The sequence below is a fragment of the Fusarium mangiferae genome, assembly GCF_900044065.1.
Source record: "Fusarium mangiferae strain MRC7560 genome assembly, contig: FMAN_scaffold004, whole genome shotgun sequence".
Taxonomy (NCBI): Eukaryota; Fungi; Ascomycota; class Sordariomycetes; order Hypocreales; family Nectriaceae; genus Fusarium; species Fusarium mangiferae.
In genome coordinates, this window is record NW_024573924.1 from 253,827 (window position 1) to 274,285 (window position 20,459).

The 20,459-nt window shown below is 49.5% G+C and overlaps 4 protein-coding genes and 1 non-coding gene across 5 annotated transcripts; 4 read left to right on the forward strand and 1 right to left on the reverse strand.

The window, feature by feature from the left end:
- Nucleotides 1-570: 570 nt before the first annotated feature.
- FMAN_08664 (uncharacterized protein) lies at nucleotides 571-3,034 on the forward strand (the record flags this gene model as incomplete). The annotated part of the gene is made up of 3 exons (XM_041829419.1): nucleotides 571-1,720; nucleotides 1,767-2,149; nucleotides 2,207-3,034. The coding sequence occupies 3 exons, from the start codon at nucleotides 571-573 to the stop codon at nucleotides 3,032-3,034; spliced, it is 2,361 nt and encodes a 786-aa protein (XP_041680184.1).
- Nucleotides 3,035-9,984: 6,950 nt separating this feature from the next.
- On the forward strand, nucleotides 9,985-11,559 carry FMAN_08665 (putative Palmitoyltransferase PFA5; the record flags this gene model as incomplete). Its single annotated transcript, XM_041829421.1, has 3 exons — nucleotides 9,985-10,336; nucleotides 10,392-10,823; nucleotides 10,874-11,559. The coding sequence occupies 3 exons, from the start codon at nucleotides 9,985-9,987 to the stop codon at nucleotides 11,557-11,559; spliced, it is 1,470 nt and encodes a 489-aa protein (XP_041680185.1).
- Nucleotides 11,560-11,961: 402 nt separating this feature from the next.
- Nucleotides 11,962-12,076, reverse strand: rrna11. The gene has a single exon (XR_005994000.1). It is a non-coding gene; the product is annotated as a ribosomal RNA (ribosomal RNA).
- Nucleotides 12,077-13,793: 1,717 nt separating this feature from the next.
- Nucleotides 13,794-15,757, forward strand: FMAN_08666 (uncharacterized protein; the record flags this gene model as incomplete). Its single annotated transcript, XM_041829422.1, has 2 exons — nucleotides 13,794-13,873; nucleotides 13,933-15,757. 2 exons carry the CDS (start codon nucleotides 13,794-13,796, stop codon nucleotides 15,755-15,757), a joined length of 1,905 nt encoding a protein of 634 aa, XP_041680186.1.
- A 3,452-nt stretch (nucleotides 15,758-19,209) lies between these two features.
- FMAN_08667 (uncharacterized protein) lies at nucleotides 19,210-20,459 on the forward strand (the record flags this gene model as incomplete). The annotated part of the gene is made up of 5 exons (XM_041829423.1): nucleotides 19,210-19,368; nucleotides 19,437-19,499; nucleotides 19,555-19,636; nucleotides 19,697-20,218; nucleotides 20,269-20,459. 5 exons carry the CDS (start codon nucleotides 19,210-19,212, stop codon nucleotides 20,457-20,459), a joined length of 1,017 nt encoding a protein of 338 aa, XP_041680187.1.

Sequence of the window (20,459 nt, forward strand, 5' to 3'; positions counted from 1 at the left end):
AGTTTATTTTATTCGATTGCTCCTCTCTTGCTTTCCTCTATCAACAACATCACATCAACCTTCCTTCCTGTCTTTGACCCTCTCTCTGCATTCCCTTTCGCTCGCCGAATCCATCCTTCCTTCTCCTTTTTCGGCTTTCTTTATTCCTACACGGAAACTACCATAGTACGTACCAAGCATTAGCCTTGGACCTTACCTCCTCTTCCCTGCCTGCCCTGGGCAAGTCTAAGGTTGGACCGGCGCGCGCGGGGGGGAAGCAACACCCACTCGACTAGGTTGGTATTACTGTACCTATCTAGTCGCCCACGCTCCTTCCCGCTCCCATCTCCATCTCTGGGCGCGCCGCGTTTGCTTCTTACTTCCATTTCATTTAACTCTCTACCTCACATTTTCTTCCTTCTACACGCTAAATTTTGTCAAGCACAACATCTTGACTTGTTTTTCTCTTCAATTTACCCAAATCATCCATTTTCTTTACTTTTTCTTATACTTTGAATGACTTCTGGGTTCTAAATATTTCGCGTCAAACAGTCTGTTATACCACTCAGGCGAGCTTTTGCCCCTGCCGAAATGGCACTCTTATTGTCCTCTGAGGGCGCCTTTGAGGCCAGCACCACGGACGATTCTTCCTCAAATGTCGCGTCTGCAACTTCAACACCTCCTACTACCGTCGCCGATGAAGCCAGTCTTCACTCCGAATCTCCCAAACGCGATGTCGTTCACGTTGCACTCGAGCCTGACTCTCCCGAAGTCGCGCCTACTACATCCGAGCCCATCGAGCCTACAGAGACCGACAGCGCCGCCAATGCGCCGCCACCTGCCCCAATTCGCTCTCGACGTAGCCGCGTTAGTGCCCCGGTTTACAATCTTGTTCAATTGAGTGGTACAGCTGGTCATGGAAAGCGACGCGCCAAAGGAGACATTGTCGCGGACCGACGAAGAAGAAGAAAGACCATTTCCGGCCCAATCTTGGGCGATGACAAGGGAACGTCCTATACTCCTCAAGACGCAACACCCGAAACCGTACGAAGTGGTATCGACGCGCTGGGTGCTACTCAGTCAGCAAGCAAGCTGGACTCCCCCCGCGCTCGTCGCCAGAAGATCGCGGAGGAGAGTATCTCGAGCAGACGTTCTTCGACGCGTCGCTCTAGTGTCTTTGCGCCTATTGCAGCTACACCTATTACTAAACACTCCAAGGCTACCAAACGGAGTCGCAAATCTACGGAAAAGCCCTCAACACCCATGTCACGCGAGCTGAGGCGTCTACAGGACACTAAGGAATTTGCGCACATCGACGAGAAGCCTGTGGTTTTGAGTGTATGGTCAAACGGAAAGTTTGTTGACCCTAAGGCTGCCAAAGCAGCCTCACGAAAGAAGGCTGAGCCTGAACAATCTGCCGAGGAGCCCAAAGAGGCTGAACCCGAGCCCGTGATTAACACCAGGAAGCGTCGGGTCAAGAAATATCTTGCTAAGGGTCTTTACGCTGGACAAGATGCTCCCATTGACATTTCCAAGGGTTTGACCGTGGGTGAAAAGAAGGCTCTGGCTCAGTTGCCGGAACTCATTCCCAGCGGTCGCGTCAACAAGACAATGCCTTTGCCCATGTTTAACGGTCTACGCACACTCATTGAAGGCCGCGACTTCAAGCTCCCCTACCAGGTCTGCAACCCGCTTCCACCAGGTCAACCTAAACCCGATGAATGGAAGAAAATGACAAAGAGTAAGTTTTGTGCCGAAATTGCAAGTTTAGCGCTAACGTTGTCTAGATCGCTTCATTGGCGAATCCAAGGATTACTGGCGAAAGTCCCCCCACTTCCACGACTATTCATCGAAGTGCGTTTGCAAGCCGGAAGATGGGTGTGGCGAGAGCTGCCAGAATCGAATTATGCTTTACGAATGTGATGAGCAGAACTGCAATGCGGGCAAGCAGTATTGCACCAACCGTGCGTTTGCCACCCTCACGGCGCGCCGAAACAAGGGCGGGAAATACCGAGTTGGTGTTGAGGTAATCAAGACTTCTGACCGTGGATATGGTGTCCGAAGCAACCGATGCTTCAGACCCAACCAGATCATCATGGAGTATGCTGGAGAAATCATCACTGAAGAGGAGTGTGAGCGCCGCATGACCGAAGTATACAAGGACAATGAGGTTAGTTTATAAGTCATTATGCGACTTTGATTGGACGTTTTGGCTGACTCAGCAAAGTGCTACTACCTCATGAGCTTCGATCAAAATATGATCATCGACGCAACAACAGGATCTATCGCGCGTTTCGTGAATCACAGCTGCAACCCAAATTGCAGAATGATTAAATGGATCGTTTCCGGACAGCCGCGAATGGCCCTGTTTGCGGGTGATAAGCCCATCATGACAGGTGATGAGCTGACTTATGACTACAACTTTGACCCCTTTTCTGCCAAGAACGTGCAGAAATGTCTCTGCGGTGAACCTAACTGCCGCGGTGTTCTGGGACCCAAGCCTCGTGAAGTCAAGCAGCCCAAGGCTGATCTCAAGAATGCAGTCAAGGGCGCTGTCAAGGCAGGCAAACGTAAGCTTAAGGAGCTTATTGGAGACGAAGGAGACGGTGGCAAGAATGCAAAGAAGCGCAAGGTGCAGCCTGCAAAGGGAGTGAAGCGAGCGATTTCCAACGCTGGTTCTAAGATAGCCAAGGGTGCAGCAAATGCTTTCAAGAAGGGTGTTTCCACAGTGGCTTCGACTACCAAGAAGGCGGCTCTGGGTTCAAAGTCACCGGCTAAGCGCCGCGTCTCGACCGGAGCTCTCCTTAAGAAGACGACTACCAAGCGAGTCATGCAAACATACTCACGCACTCCACAGAGACGAGCATCGGAGCGTGCATCAAGTGTCGGCCTTGTCTCTGCAAGCCGAGCCAAGAGCTCTTCAGTGACCAAGGTGTCAACTAAGATGACGAAGACGACGGCCAGTCTCAGGAGGACCTCATCAAGGGTGATCTCGCCCCGACAGGCATTGGATCTTTCACGCGATGGTGAGATCCGGGTGGTCGCAGATGATTAGGAATATCAGAGAGTTGATGACGTTGGGATCGGGATTTGTGCTTCCTGATAATGGATGCATTCTCGCAGACCTGGACTGCTCCGCTGCATCATGAAATGAATCAAGAATAGGGGCAGGAGAAACGAATCGGGACAGGAATACGAACAGGAGCAGGGGGGGCGATAGGAAATATGGGTGCTAATGTTGCTCTTTTCCCGCCATTGTCTTCATTTTATTGCTTTTCTGCGGGCGCCAAGGCGTACAGGGAGGCGAGGTTTGGCATTGTACAGTATCAGGGAACGGATGGATGGCTGGCCGGCTGTTGGTGGTCTGTAACCTTGCTTTAGCTATCTTTCATGCTTTACTGTTCAACACGTATTGTAATGATGTTTGGAGGTGCTTGCTTGTTGTGTACAGTAGTTACAATGTGTATTTCTTGTGATCAAAATGCGTTGCGAGGCTTTGCAATGACACTGATCGTCGAGGATCAGGGGTTATGCGATCGTATATCCCAAGCACTGAATCAGACCTGATTGCACATCACTGAATACTCACTCAGCCTTGGATGACTGTCGTTGTTTTTGTAAATCACACTTTGATACATCGACTCCAAGGCATTGCGAGGCGAAACAAGGCATCGGAGCTAAATGCACTGCGACGGGGCATATTTGTTCTCGTACTAAAATTTGTAGCGCTGAACTGATGAGTCGCAAGTGCGCATTGCGCTTTTGGGCATTTATTTGGTATTGCACTTTCTTGGACGAGGAGTGCAACGTCTGATTGGGAGTACGTTGTAGACTTGGTCAAATCTCAAGTGGTGGTGTCTGGGAGAGGAGTGTTGATACTGTTTCTGGCGAGCTTCGGGTGTTTGCCAGCCCAGGGGGGTCAGTGATTACTGAAGGCCCAAGGGTACGAGTCGTCAATTCGTAGACCCTAGGCGACGCGATGAAGGAGCCTGTGCTTTCAAATGAAACATATTGTTTTCCAGCGGTCAAGATGCGTGCTCTCGTTGCTTCTCATGCTGTGCAGGTGAGCCGGCTTGGGTACTTCAGGCTCTTCACACATTCACTCACAGCCTTCCATCTGTGCTCTGGGGAATGATCGAATGAGAGTCTGTTCTTTATCTGAGGCCTAAATTCTCTTTTCAAGAAATTTAAACTCTACTGAGCGGTCTAGAAAGCCCTCTAGTTATCAATTGTAAAGACAAGAACTCAAGGTAAGACTTAAACTTGAATTTGTGATAGAGCGACTTGGGTAAAAGCCTCCTCTCTTGTGGTCCCAGAGGCGAAATCTAATCCTCCTGAGGCCGGAGGCCTATACATGGCTTGCAAGTAAGCTACCAACTTATTATAATGAAGTCTCAGGTGCCGCCGCCTCCCTGATCCCTCGGCCAGGGCCGGGAACATGATATGATGCTTCTTTTGCATGTTCTGATAACGCGATGCTTCCTGTCTCCATGTAACGAAGTTGACTAAGCCGCTCTAACCAACCACTGTCACCCCTCGAGTATTACTCCAACCTCACTAAAACCAGGCGCTGTGCTAAGATTGGGTGTATCGCGATACGCTCAGCAGAACTCGCCTCAATTTAGAGTAAGATTCGGTCACGATAGTCACTTATCTATCAATTGGACTCTGAAAATCAAGGATAAAAATGAGTATTTCTTTTTCTATCAGCCTGCCAGTCCGGATAAATGAAAAGCGCATGTCAAATGAAACCGCCAGCATATTGCAGCATACATCTAGTCTAAGGTACAGAAGAAAAGCAACAAAGGAGACCATAGAAAACAAACAAAAGTCCAAAGGCGTAAATCCAGGTCTTGGGAAACTCGGGAATAGAAGTAGAAGCCAAGATATAACAACAGCAGAAAAGAGAAACCCGAAGGTAATCGAGATACTGGCATCCTGTAACACAAGATGAAATAGCATCCACTGGGGTATTCGGAGAAAATCGAAAGCATCAAGAAGGAAATGAAAACAACTGAAGACAGAAGACAGTCCCTTATCCCAATAAGAACAAGGAGAAGGCCAGACGACCGTCACCAGTTCATGGCAAAAGAGAGCCATGGGAATCATGAAAACAAGAAGGCCATTCTCATTCACCGCCATCAAGACGCCACCTATCGCCCCGGACAACAGTGCCAGGGACATATACTTCTCCCCATCGCTCTGTCTATAGCGTCACGATGTACCGCTGTATATCATAACATGGTACTGTTGGTTTTGCCCTCTCCGGTTGGATACGTCTCCCACATCGCCTCGACTGGCAGATTGAGAACCAACCCATGATGAAAGTCGTGAGATCGAAGTTGTTTCATGCAGGGTCAGAGCCTCTTCAAAGCCAAGCCTCTCCATAACGATAGTGTATCGTTCAGCCTGTTTTCGAATGCATCTGGTCGCATCGTGGGAGCGATACTTTTGGACGAGGTATGGCTTCGAAAAGATGGTCTACTTGTCTTGGGTTGTGGCTAGAAAGACCCTGCACCTCGAAGGATCGTAATAAACTTGGCAATTCGTGTTTACGCACTGCTTGTTGGTGCTGTATGAATTGTCGAAGTGACAGTTATAGCATTCCCAGAGCCACGTTCCGCTCATGCTGGCAAGATTAAAGATGTGGTAAGGAGATGGTGACAGTTAGGGTGATATGAATCTCTGACTAAGAGCTGTAGAGCTGCTAACGATGTAGAAGGCTGGATGAGTTTGAATGCATCATGAAAGCAGCGGTTCTGGCCTCTTTTTGTAGATACAGAACGTTGTTTCCGAATTCATGATATCAACAACCTCAACCACAAGTTCAAACAGGGCATCACTGAGAATATTGTGATTTCCATGGATCCCACTTGCTGAACCATGAACAAACAAGCCTCATGTTTGGAAGCCCCATGGTCACCTGGCTGATAGTCAAAAAGGCCGAGCGTTCCTCGCATAGGAGCAATTAAATACACTCGTATATGATTGAAATTGCCAGAGTCGTCTATCGTGTGACTGTATGAGATAGCGGTCGAGCATCGCAAACTTCAGAGGGGTTGTTCAATAGGGGATTTGAGAAAGTTTCAACCCTCATACTCCACGAGCACACAATTTAGATGCCATGACCCTGACTCACTAACTATATGTCTGGCCAACTCTCGAAAGGACTGGACGAGAATTGCTGCCATCGGTTCTGACTAGCTGCGCATTTGGGCACTGCCCAAGGAAGTCATGAGAACTGTGATCGAGAGTAGCTTCGCCTCGGTCGACGTCGGTCGTAGGAAATCAGTGATAGTCGAGTTCTTGAGAAAATGGGTGCTCTTGTCGCTCAGGCGAGCCATGATTGGCATTATCTATGAGCACATGGTGAATCTGAGGCGAGCCTCTAGAAGGGGTCTAGAAACCGCACATTTCGAATCGAGACAACTTACACGCCTCAGCCACAGACTGGCAGGAATACCTTGCTAGCTGCTTTCAACTCCCACTTAGCTTCTAAGCAGTCTCGGGTAAATGCCATGGGCATTGTAAATGATGTTGTCGGACCACGCAATTGCGGGTGAACGTCGTTGACGAGCAGTCAGTCTTTCAAGCCCCACCTGGATGTTAGTGTTTGCTAAGCCCCTGGAGCTTAAATGTTAGTGACAACAACGACGGAGACAATGACGGAGACTTGAAACCCATTCCTGCGAGGGCAAGGCCTCTCAGCACCATTGACAGGGCTTGGGCTTGGGCTTTGGGACTGCGTATGTTTGCTGTAAGTGTATGTTGGAAACCAGGGCGGGGTTGCTGTTCTTTCGTAAGAGCGGGGGTTCTCGCTTTGGAAATAACTAACCGAAGGGGTGTTGGATTACCGTCAGTTTCGAAATCACAGTATTAGTCGCAAGCTTTAACAAATCCAACTCAGCAGGGCGGATGAATGCGATGGAAACAAGCCCAAACAAAAAGATCGAAGTTGGGATGGGGATGGATGAGGCTCTGCGCCGGCCGACATCGGATGTCGATACCGGTTTGTTGTAGGCATGTGACGAAAGCCCCGTTCATCAAAGTGCAAACTCCGTTATGCAATGTCATTCTCGGGCTGTTTGCATCCATCCTAGCCGACCTTATGAATCCCGGTACAAGAATAAAGCCGAAGAGTAACATGCCTCGCCAAGTTCCCAGGTACCTCTGCCAAGCACTTGAAAGCACAAAGGTACGTTTAGGACTTTGGGGGTGGTTCGCCAAACAAGGCAAGCAAACACTTAGACACCCGGCCTAGGTAACAAAATAGAGAGTCAGAGATGGTCATGTTCTAGTTTCTCTTTGAAGTCCATGATTTGAAGGGGAATTACCGAGATAGTGCAGCTTTGTCTCGACCAAGCTTCCACAAAAAGTGCATGGTTCGTTTCAAGTTCGAGGACATATCATCCGCCCATACATCGTGTCGTGGGAACTTTAACATAGAAAGAATGCTTGTATCTATATTGGATCGTTGGTTCTAGTCAAAAAGAAACTGCTTCAATGATATCAACTTACAAATAATGATTTGTTTGCTCAGGTAGCATTGCTAGCCTCTAGGCCTCAGATACTCACCCAAAGCAAGTGCGAGAAAGCTCAAAGGACACAAAACGACAGCGGTATGAAGGAATTAAACAAGGCTCCGGTGAAAACTGAGAAAGACAGAGGACGGGGAAACGAGATTATATATTTTCTTGCGAGACTGCCTTGCCCCCACTCGATATCAATATGCGCCTGCATCAGCAGGCTGGGTGCTTGTGCAGGTCAAGTGTAAATAGAAAAAGTCCAGCCAACAGCCTACCTGTATTGGGTGTAAGCATATAGCCAATGTGAAAATATCCCAAGCATCATATGGAGCCGCATGGTGATATTACTGAGCGTTGTTTCTTGAACGTGATATAACACTGCTCTGTGTCAAAGATCTAGTATGCCAACATGAACGTCCAACCGTGGAGTTGGAGGTCTATGGAGCTTGAAACAGATTCTTCTCCATAGACCCAGTATTCAAGCCACAGCATCCATAAGGCTCTAGTTTTGTGTATCTTGTGTGCTGCAGAAAAAAATGGTCCTCGCAGACGGGCGCAGGGGCTTTGATGTATGTTATGGGCTGATGAAAGTTCAATATCGGTGAAAACACATTTATTGAGCCTTGACGATACCATTATATGTAAAGAAGCGGCCCCGAAGATTTTTGAAGATTATTAGAACGGGTTCTGCGAATATGGAACGCTGTTTTCTGTTGTTTTTTCTGTTGTTTTGTACTGATGAAAAGACGTTTGTTAGGTCGACGTCGTGACGCTCAGTAGGTGGAATCTACGCCCATAGTCGAGTGAGGATGACGGATGAAAGACAAGGTAGATTATGGGTTTAGGTACCCTGAAGAAGGATTGGGAGCTTCCTTGATGCCTGACATCAAATGCATCCAATGGCTTCCTTAGTTCTAAGGTGTAGCACCAGTCCCGTTACAGCTTCTTGCGGCTTTGCATGTTGCATCGTGGCCAATAACACGAGCTTCAGAATCAACAAGAGCATTGCCAAAGAATTCTTTTGGCTCACATGCCATGAATGCTAGAGGCATAAACCTTGTGGCATGATAACCGAGGCGATCATTAGCATTGCTTTAATTAAGGGGTCCCTGCTCTGCCTTCCTCATCAGGCATATAAGTAAGAAGTTGTCGGGCCTCATGTAAGAAACAGACTCGTCGAATCTCCCCAAATTACAGGACAGAAATCCTCACTATATCTAGTCTGGGTGTACGTGAGGACTCTATGAGCTGACGAAGCGCTGAGGAGTCTTCGAAGGCTTAGCCCTCCTTTTGAAAGCCAGCAGATCTTCTGACAGCTCGAATGTTTGATAGCCTAAAAATAGACTCAATGGCAGCACATCACAAAGACGACAACCCTCATTTGGACTGGATTGTAAATGTAGTGAGTAGAATCCGCAGTCGGTGCAGGAGTTCTGCATATAAGGCGGACCTAAGGCAGATCGTACACCACTGGTTTGATTTGGGGCTTTGGCAAATGCTTCGAAGCCATCTAAAGAGTAGGTATCCCTGAATAGCGGCTTCTGGAGGAGACAATGACAGCCATTCAATTCTGAGATGAAGCTTTGTTACTATGATACAACTAAATGAAGATTTACTGGCTTGTTGGTCGTGCTGTTGGTTGATGCTCAATTCGGCTGAGAACAAAGGCATCGGGAATGGATGGATGGATCCATTGAAGAGGGCGGCAGAGACAGTGGGGGTGGGTTATGGATCGCAGATTCAGGTCCCTGACGCCTAGGGGGGGCAAGAAAACACCGGACCTTATGATAGGGTGTCAAAATAAACTCAGTAAAGAGTCCCTTAAGTTTAGGCTAGATTTACCTAAGTATTTTGATCGCTCAGGGTTAAGATCCCGAGTTTTCTTTCCTCCCCTGGCCTGATTGTGAGTCTCTTAAGAGACATTATTTTTACTGGGTATTGGTATAGGTAGGGTTGGAATCTTGACACGTTCAGAGATTTTTAGTTGGTTGCATTTCTCTGTCGCGTTGATGAATGGCAAAGGTACAGACTTGATCATGCAATATTCCAAATGTCAGTCATTGGTCATTGTAATAATTCTGGGTTCTTGAGACAACCTTAACCAGCATGCAACTACGGACTCTTATTGGGTCCTATATGTCAAACTCTCTATCAGCAAGTAAGATATCTTGCTGTGTGGTGCCCGTGCATGTAAATACCTTCGGGAGTACTCTACATCGATGTCTAAGTTGACATTGCCCAGTAGAAGGGGACATTACCACTCACACGTGAAGGGAATTGGAGTATAATTTCCATATCATAAGTATTTCACACGCTGTTCGTTTCGGACTTTTTCTTATTTCTGCAACCAAAATCTGTCGACGATTATATATCGGTCGGTAGAATCTACCAACCTCGGACCCTTCCATCCATCTTGCATTGCCTGATTGGGTAATTACACAGTGCGATCTAAGAGATGACCGTTGTGGAAAGCACGGTGATGGCCCACCCGGGCGAGTCGGACTTGGCGGACTTGGCCAAACCTGGCACTGTTATTACAACGGCGGGAACTGCCAATGCCGCATCACAAACAACAGAAGATGAGATCATTACTCGTCCACGATCAGCTCGTACACAATCAGATTATTCACTCCCCGTAAACGCCGCGACAGAGCCGCCCGCAAGCCTCCAATCCAGTCATTCGTCGATTTGGTCCTTCCCATGGAGCGATGAGATGCTAGAAACCTCAACCAGCAACCGCTGTTCCACGCGATGGATCGCGCGTGGGCTTCCTCTGCTGGGGCTGGCACTCGTTGCTTACGCGACCTACAATATCATTGTCTACTGCTGCGGTAAGCTCTACGTTGCTGTGCTGCTGCTCGTCAAACTTTTACTGACAATCAATAGTCCAGGACTTTATGCAAAAAAGGGGCAAGACGGCAGTTGGCGTTGTTCTAATTGCACTGTATTCTATCTTCCTCCTTCTCATGGTCGCAGCGTACATACGATGCTACGTAACGATTCAGTACAACCCTGGATTTGTGCCATGGACAGCCCAAAGGGAAACCATCGAGCAGGAGCGTAACCAACGAGCGAGCAACGGAGCCGAGGTCGAGATACGATCTTGGGCCCCTCGAGACGACGAACTCGACAGCCCCGGTCTTGAGTCATTCTACAGCAAAGATATCTTTGTTTGCGAACTCGATGGTCGCCCTAAGTGGTGCTCCGAATGCAGAAATTGGAAGCCTGACCGGGCGCATCATTCTACCGAGTATGATTATTGCGTGTACAAGATGGATCATGTCTGTCCTTGGATGGGCGGCATCATCTCGGAAACTTGTGAGCTTTAGCCCTAACGAAACCTTGTGCAGTAACTAATGCTTCAGCAGCCTTTAACTTTTTTATACAATTTTGCTTCTACTGCGCTTGTTTTTGCATAATCATCATTGCTACCAATGGCTACCTTACTAGCCTACGCCTACAGGAAGACAAAAGTATTGATGCGCGACTCATTGTTGCTCTGGCGCTTGGTGGTCTTTTCGGTTTGTTTACCATAACCATGACAATTACGGCTTTAAGGTTTGCTTTTCAAAACATCACCAATGTCGACTTGTACAGGAAGACCCAGACCTTTCGACTGGCAGTTCGGATTCCGACAGACACCCCTCCAAATGATCGATTCAACACCGTCACCTACCCGCTGGAAAGACCCGGAGACGGTCCCAGGACCCCAGATGCAGCTCACACCAGTGGGATGACACAAGCGAATGGCGCTGCGTCCGCACGAGCAAGCGCAATGGCGGCTAGAGACCAACAAGCCAGGCGAACATTCGCTATCCTTCAGGCAGAACCTGGAGAGAACCCATGGCACTTGGGTTACCTGCAAAACTTCAAATCAGTCATGGGAGACTCGATCATCGAGTGGCTTCTACCCATCCGCCACTCGCCCTGTAGCCGCCATGATAGCATGGTGAGCGACTACCAGTTTGGGCCACTGGTGGAGGAGTTGAAAAAACGGTATGGACTTGAAGGGATCGACTCCGAGAAGAGGGCAGCGGCTATGACTTCGAATTAGATACCCAAAGAGTTTCACAAAGACTCATATCATTTGTTACGCGGCAAGAGGTGGAAAAGGACAGTAGCGGTATACGTAATGTTTAAAGACTAGAACTAGTTGGTATATTCCAGCTTAACCGCCAAAATAAGCACAAAGACTTGTGTGTTTTTCTTATGTTTTTATTGGGATCGGTTGCTCAGACACGCACTACTGTTCCTTGGTGCTTCCTACGAGCAGCTTAAACAGCGAGTAGGGGGCACGAAGGTAAAGACTTTAGTACTGTTGTCAACGCCGGAGGGGGGGTTCTTTCGACAAGTATCACAGTTCATTCCATCATATGGATGTGCAGGAACTTGAGTAGTCTCAAGGCAAAAAGAGATGTCAAATATTGCAAAAACAAAAAAAAAAAAAAAAAAAAAAAAAAACAACACCGGGGATTCGCTGGTCGTCACCGACCCAACTACTAATCCGGCGCTTCGCAGCTTGACGATGGGAGAGCGGACGGGATCCCGTATTCTCTACGAGCTTTGGTCGTATGTACCTGAAGAGGTGGTGGCAACGCTCATAGGTTCGCGCTGGGGATGAGTCAGGTGGTTGTGGAGGAGAACTATGGAGAGCTAGATAAGCACTGCTCCGAGATCCAAGCTGATAAGATGGTCAAGTCATGTAGGCAGTGCCGCTTGAAGAGGGGATGGGAAGTGCCTTGTACCACGATGGGCTGTGATGCAGGCTGAAGCCATCGTGGCCTGCATGGTCTAGGGTGACTATCACGGGTTGGGTGGTTCTCTTGACACTCAAGAACCAAAGAACCTTCCTGTACATATAAACTTACTGACTACTTGCAATCTCACTAGAACATGCATAATCTCATAGAGGATAACTTCTTTCAATGTCTTGTTGAGGTACTGCAATTTCTGGGTCAGCATCTCATTCGAATGTATGACGTGCATGTTTCTGCATCGCCAAGGGTGCAACCTCAATAACGCCAGACAACATAATCATCAAAGCAGGCATTCATCACCGCGAGGCCCGTTTCTTTCCCAGAGAAAACAGCTGAGATATCCTACTTAAAACATCACCTTTTAACTGAATGGCAACCAAGGACAAGAAGGAACGAGGTTCGAAAGTGGATCTTGCTCTGTGAAGGCGTTGAATGGCACTGGCGCGAACCTATCACATCTCGCGTTCCTCCTTCCATTCACCACATCTATCTTCATCTTCAAGCTCACGACTCCTCGTAGAAGCATATCTCAATTCTCTCAATTCTCTCAACAAGCTCAGCTCCAGCTTGTGAAGAGATTGCAAAGAGAGCGACATTATCGCACTGTTTGTGGCGTTCACGGACACGAGAAATTATCCATCAAGAGAGACATCGACCGCCTGCATTACCAACGCCTTGCAGTAGCCGCACAACACGAAAGCATTTTTCACCGTCAAGAAAGCCCTAAAATCATCCAAGCCTCGCAATTTATGTCTTCGTCACCGCTACACAGGCCTCTCGGGGCTTCGTCACCACTACTTGAAGGAGGCCGGCGGCGTTCCCAGTTCACGTATCGCCAATTCTCACAGCTGGCTTCGTCCAACACTTCGAACCCGCTGCGCGTCATTGCCCACATTGACCTCGATGCCTTTTATGCGCAGTGCGAGACGGTTAGACTTGGTATTCCAGAGGACAAGCCGTTAGCTGTTCAACAATGGTGAGCACAAATGCATTTCCTACCTCCCGGGTCCCTACCAACGTCAAGCCCTGATTTTCCTGCACTCTCACACTTCTCATGGAACACAAGGTGTTTTCTCTTTTCTCCGATTCCTCAAGTCCTCTGTTGGACTGAGAATCGAGTCTGCTGTTCGATCCTTCTCTTCAGATGCAGCAGTGATTGGACACTAGCAATTAGTTTTCGCTGAGGCTTGCATCGTGTTACTCTCAACCTTGCGAGATGGATCGTCACTAAGCATATTCGTGCTTCTTGCCATGATCGTTTATTGTTCGCGGAACAGAGAATACTCCTTCTAAGAATCTCTGAAAGGCGGTAGAGCATGGAAATGCGAGTCAACAATTCACCTTACAGCCCCCGAGAACATTCTCAGCGAACCCTTCGAAAACTCATATGTTGATTCTCCGAAGATCGTGACCTCTTGACCCAGGTTGTGTAACACTTAACCCTTGTCACTCCACTATTCTCGGCCACAAATTGTATGATGGCAGGCAAAGTTGTCACGATTACATTCATAGGCGGTGGGTTTCCATAGCCATGGAAAATGAAAGCCTCGTTTTGCCACGCTGGGGTTTATGTCCAGCCCTGGAGCTCTGTTCTTCCCAGTTATCACTAGAGCGTTACTCCTAACATGATGATTCTCCAACTCACTTTCGAATTTCTGACATTCCAGCAGGCAAGGTCTCATCGCAGTCAACTATCCTGCACGCGAATTTGGCATTGGACGCCATTGCAATGTCGAAGAAGCCAAAAAGTTGTGCCCTGAACTTGTCGCTCAGCACGTAGCTACATGGAGAGAAGGTGACGACAAGTGGGCATATCGTGAGGATGCCGCCGCCCACATAGCAACAGATAAGGTTTCACTTGATCACTATCGCCTCCAGTCTCGAAAGATCTTAGCATGTATCAAAGAGGCTCTGCCACTTGATCTCCAGAAGGTGGAAAAAGCAAGTATTGATGAGGTCTTCCTCGATCTTTCAAGCCAAATCCACCAGATCCTTCTGCAGCGCTTTCCAGAATTATCAAATCCGCCCCCCTATGACGACCCTACTGAGAACCTTCCCTTGCCATCCATTGCTGCGCTCGACTGGCAGACCGATGCTTTGATTGATCTAGATGAGGAGCAGGAAACAGTCGACCCGGATTGGGATGATGTAGCAATCCTCATCGGATCTGAGATCGTTCGCAAAGTCAGGGCCGAAGTTCGACAGAAGTTGGGATACACGTGCTCAGCTGGAGTAGCAAGCAACAAGCTTCTCAGTAAGTTGGGTTCGGCGTACAAGAAACCAAATAAACAGACTGTTGTACGCAATAGAGCTGTACCTGCTTTCATGGCTGGCTTCAAAATCACAAAACTTCGAAACTTGGGCGGCAAACTCGGCGAGCAGATCGTATCAACATTCAACACAGAGAGCGTCACTGAGCTGTTGGATTTTTCTTTAACAACTATGAAAGCAAAGCTTGGCCATGACACAGGTCTCTGGGTATATAACACCATCCGAGGTATTGACACAAGCGAGGTCAATTCAAGAACACAGATCAAATCGATGCTGTCGGCTAAATCTTTTCGTCCAACTATCAACTCTTCAGAACAAGCAACGCGATGGCTGAGAATCTTCGCAGCTGACATATTCGCTCGCCTCATTGAGGAGGGAGTTCTGGAAAACAAGAGAAGACCGAGGACGATGAACTTACATCATCGCCATGAGGGACAAGTGAGATCTCGGTCGGGACCCATCCCCCAGGGCAGAACCATAGACGAAGGCAGTCTGTTTGAGTTGGCCAAGGACCTCCTTTCGCAGATAATCGCAGAAGGGAGAGGAGTCTGGCCTTGTGCAAACTTGAGTCTCAGCGTAGCAGGCTTTGAAGACGGCGTCAAAGGCAACATGGGGATTGGCGCATTTCTGGTCAAGGGGGAAGAGGCAGAAGCTCTTCGATCATCGATTCCCGATAACCGTCAATATTCTACTGGACCGGAACCCTCCGCGAAGAAACGCCGCGTCGAGGATGGTGGCATTCAGCGGTTCTTCTCCAAGCGACCCTCCACTGACCACGAAAGGACGTCCCTAACCGACTCACATACTCCCGGGGAAGACCCCAAAGATAGCTCTTTGCCACCAGATCCCGCCCAAAAGACCTTCACTCTCGCTACTAAGTATGATTATGAGGCCCGCCATGAATCCGACCTTACTATGCATGAGTCTCATGGATCACCGTGGCATGAAAGCGCCTTCGATGTGCAAGTGGATCAACAACAGCATTCATTGACCGATGTTGTATGTTCTCGCTGCAAGGCCAGCTTCGCAGACCCGGAAGCGTTGCAAAGCCATAGAGATTGGCATATGGCCAAAGATCTACAAGACGCAGAACGTGTCAAGCCCACATTCGCTGAGCGACAACCTGCTGCACGTAACTCTGCGCAAAAGACGCAAGGAACCACTTCAAGAAGGAGCCGGGGAGGCAAACTCGAGCAAGGTCAAAGTCGGCTCAAATTTGGCTGAACAGAAAGTGATTACTCTGCGGTTTCTCGCCCGAGCTTTTTGCAGGTTTGTGTTGCAATTGCTCACGCTCACTTTGCGTTATCGTCAACAAAAGGTCACGGCATGATGGCAGGAGGTAACTCGATGCACCGGCATCGGCTTATACCTGGGCTTTGCCGCCAGAAGACGACATGTTACATTGGCCGTTATCACCATTCTGCTCAGCATACGAGACTTGGACTTGTTCGTACAGCCGTGGCTGTGCGATAATCCACTTTTCGTGGGCGTTTTGGTAACCCCTTGAAGAAAGAGGCAGATGCACAATTCAGGAAACATGCAGATTCTTGGTCACACAAGTCTGTCAAAACAACCGAAGCGCCTTGACAGCTCGGTAAGGCTGCGAACAGCCGAAGCGACCATCAGGGGGATCAGCAAAAACCAAGGCTGTCGTGCTCTCACGCACGCGTCTCATCTTGAATCAACGGAGAGGCCGGAAGCATGTTAATAAAACCACAGTCTGCTGATGGATTTACGGAGTACAGAAACCATCAAAGTCAATGACAAAATGTACGACTTCGTGGGATGCCAAGATGTTGACAAGTTTGGGTCAAATTTCCCCAGATGATTGGACAGCAAGGCTTGGGCACCGAACACATGGACCTGCGGGTAGAGAGTTGGGCTCCAATTGGTGCAGGCATTGCTACCCAACCCACCCTCCAAAGTGCAGCCGAAAAGCCAGCCGCCAGCCACTCAGAGATTGAAACCGGGAATAGGCCTCAAATGCAGCTGCAGTATTGTTGGAATATCGCAACATCTGACAAGTATCCCGCTGTGGAAACACGTTGCCTATCATTTGTGGGCTTTAAAGGTTGCAATTCACGGTCAGCGACAACGACTGGGACATGGCATGGAGAAATAAGGAGCCACAGGAGTAAGGATGCCCAACGTCCCGAGACAGTTGGGCGAGACCGAATATTGCAACCGCAACGGAATAGAGGCACAGCTTTCCTTGCGAATGGTGACGAAGAGCTGAGTAGAGCTACGACCAGCTCCATCTATCTACGTGTCGCTTAGAGTTGAGGAGCGATAGTGAATCTGCACGTATCGGGAGTATTGAATACTTGACGAGAGATATAAAGCAGCAGTGTGAGGTGTATGATGAGCTGAGGGCGATGGCACAGATTGTGGCCGCTCATTCTTCTCGTCCACTCTCGTTCTTCTGTCACTTCGACAAGGTAGCCTCTTTATTACAGATCACGGCACTTCCCTGGAAAAGGAAAACAAAACCCCAAGTTGGAAAGCAAGACGTCATAGTACCCCCATCATTATTTCTTTTTGCGTCTACAATTTACCTCACGGCACTACAGTACTAGTCTCGCCAACAAGCGCTGATCTCTTGAAAGAAAACAAAGTTTGATGTCGCCTATTCGAGTTTCGTACGAGGTATCTCAGCTCCGCTTGAGGGCGATCGTAACTTAGAGACGGCGTACCGCCATCATTATCCTACCACAGGCGGAGAAGAAGGCTCGAGTGGTCGTTGGGCATCGTCAAAACAAGGGATAGCCTTGTACGCGAGAAACAGAGCGATATTGGAAGTGTCATCTGCCGCGCATGCTATTGATATCTGCAACTTGTTTGTTTACCAACAGCTGTCCCCAAAGGACCCAGACATTCTGCGTTGCCAGCACAGACAAGGTCGTGATCCGTTTCGATCTTTGATCCGGACCGCGACGGGTTCGATCTTAATAAACGACAGGTTGAATCGTTTTTACATGTTCAATTTTCGAGAATTGATATTTCAATCAAAGTACCCCATAACTGACGCAATTTCGCTATCTTTGGAACAAACAAGGGACAAGCCACGTTGCGACCCGGACGACGAGACATCTGCACTTCCTTAATGGGATAAGACAGGAAAAGTGGCTTACAGCGCACCTGTCACACCACACGAGGGGTACATCACGGTGCAAAACCTCAGTTGACGGGATAGATGCTAAGTCCTAGGTACGGGACTTTGAACAGTTTCGCAGAAAATCGAACAAGCCTTGTCGCGGGTTTTAAAAGTTAATTGACAACAAGCGGCGTTCGCCGTGACCGCCACCGCAATCATTGATCATTCAGCATACGGTAGGCTGCGCTGTGACTCGCCAGCCGGAAACCGCTTGGTCGCAGAGTCACAAGAAAGTCGAGAGCAGAATCTGGGAGAGGGATTGAAACCCAGAGCTTCTCAACCGACAACCAGAAGGTTTAGCCCAGCCTCTCGCGGTGCCCAAGTGTCGCCAGTCACCGCTAAAGTCAAAGCCCAACCTCGAGACCAAGACCCAGGCGGGCAAGGCAGAGGACGCGCTGTAGAGCAAGCTCTGCAAACCCAGGACGTGCCAACCGCATCTGGCTTCGGTAACGTCCAACGGTCCACCAAAATAGGTCGCCACTGGACGCAGGGTTGTTGGCAGCACGGAACAGACAAGGACCAGGCTAGCCAGGATCAGGATCAATATCAGGGCACCCACGCACGAGGCCAGCGCCAGTTGCAGATCCCGCAGCCTGGTGTTGGGCTCGGTCAAGGAGGGAGACAAGCGTCCGGCACGGATAGTCCCAGGGAAGAATCAGTCATCACGTTGACAGCCCAGCCTGAAGAGGGAAACTCCTCATCAATAGACGAGGTTTTAGCAGAGTCTGCAGCTTGTCTCGAGCAGCCGGGAGACCCCAGCTTATACTATCTTGGCTTACTGCAAAACCAGAACCAGCTCCACCACAAAAACCACAACGCCCAACAGTATCATGGTTTTGTGGGCGACGACCCATCAATATCAACAAGTCATCAGCAACCTCAACCTTCCGGGTTTGGTTATCAGCATCAGCGGAACCAACCTCCTGCATGCTCATCGCCACCATTCTCATTTTCTTTCCCCCCTCCAGCACCTCCATCATCAGCACCAGCAACATCTGTCTTTGGACTGGCCCCTCCTCCTCCTCTGCCTTCTCCTGCATCTCCACCAAGACCACCGCCGAGGCGACGCTTCCAGCCAACTACGTCTCGCCGTCAGCAAAACCTGTCCCACTGCCGGTCAAATTCCAATCTGAGCTCGAGCTCCAGTGTCAGCACTGGTGCCAGCAGACGTCTTCTGGCCTCTCGGTCTCCTGCAAGTCACTCTGCCAGTGGGAAATCCCCTCGTCAGCGCCTAGCATCAGCACCACCATTACCACAGCCAATAGACAGTGCAGACCCACAGGATACGCCCACCGCCCACCACCGCCATTCGCCTTTTCTTCCTCCTCATCCTCACCTGCCCGCTTCTTCTCTTTCTGCCTGTTCTACCCTCTCAGCTCCCTCCACGTCGTCTCCCTCTTCCTCCATTTCCGGCTCTATCTCCTCTTCTCCCGCACTTCTGTCGACCTTCTCTTCCATCTCTTCTTCTTCCTCATCTCATCTTACCACTTCGTCGACCATATCCTCCCCACACATCAATAACATGTCGAGATCATCCCGGAACGCTGCCCCTACCACGTCAGGTACGGGACGACAAAACGAATACTTCGTCCCTCGCGATGGCATCGACCGTGAAGTCATCTCCGCAGACATCTGCCGCTATCTGGGAAACGATGCCCTCGTGCGTCCCGGTCACTACGAGGTACGCCATCTACCTTGATGAACCCCACTATCGCGATGAAACAAATGACTCACATCTCATGACGACAGAACCCTCAGACAGGCCAAGCCGTGCAAGGCTACTACATCACCGCTTACAGGAATCTTACCACTGTGAGTTTCTTTCTCAGCGTCAATACCTGCTCATCAGATACTAATGATACGCCAGGCTATGATTGAGGATCTAAAAGCAGACTCTGCTCGATGGGATAGTGAAAGGCGTGCACAGACGTCGCGCAATACCTCTGGAGGTACTATTGCCTCGAGAAACGTTGGCGTACCGCCGAGACACTCATCTAACTCACCTGTAGTGCAATACCGCTACTCGGAGACGCACCAGTCGCGTCAGCACCACGGTCCTACCGAGGGCCCTTATCAGACCGACCCATACGCTCGTGACCCTGGCTTTGATGGTCCCAGATACCCAGGAACGGGTGCTCCCGGTTACACTGGAGCAGCTGGCTCATACGGCCAGTCCTACGGTGCCTCAAGTAGTGGTGCGTTTGCCGGTTATGCCCAAACCCAGCAATCTCCTCCCCCAGCGGATACAAGGTTCACCTCTACTACCGCGGCCACCATGGATCCATCCTACCAGGCTTCCCAGAGCCCCTACGTGGCCGTTGGAACAAACCAGCGCCCTAGAGGCGGATACGACCCTTACGCTAACCAGATGGCCACATCATCAGCTGCTGTACAGCAGGCCTATGCCACTGCTGCTCCCACGCAACAAGGCTATACAGCCACTGCTTACCCATATTCAGGTCAGGCTCCTCCTGCGGGCTACGCGATGCAGCCCCAGGATCCCTTCTACGGTCGTGGTGCGTATAGCGGAGGCAACACTCGCGCGGCGGGTTTCCACATGGTCGAATTACTAACACTCAAGGTCTAGCAGGTCAATCAACAGCACAAGGATATACCCAGGCCACACAGTATGAAGAAACCCCCCGTACTCGCGCTTCCGCGACACCAACAAATACTCAAACAAATCCCAGTGGTACCTCCAGCAGCCGACGTAGTGAGCGAGAGAGCGACAGGCACAGCACAGACCGACACCACCGATCAAGCCGCCGGTAA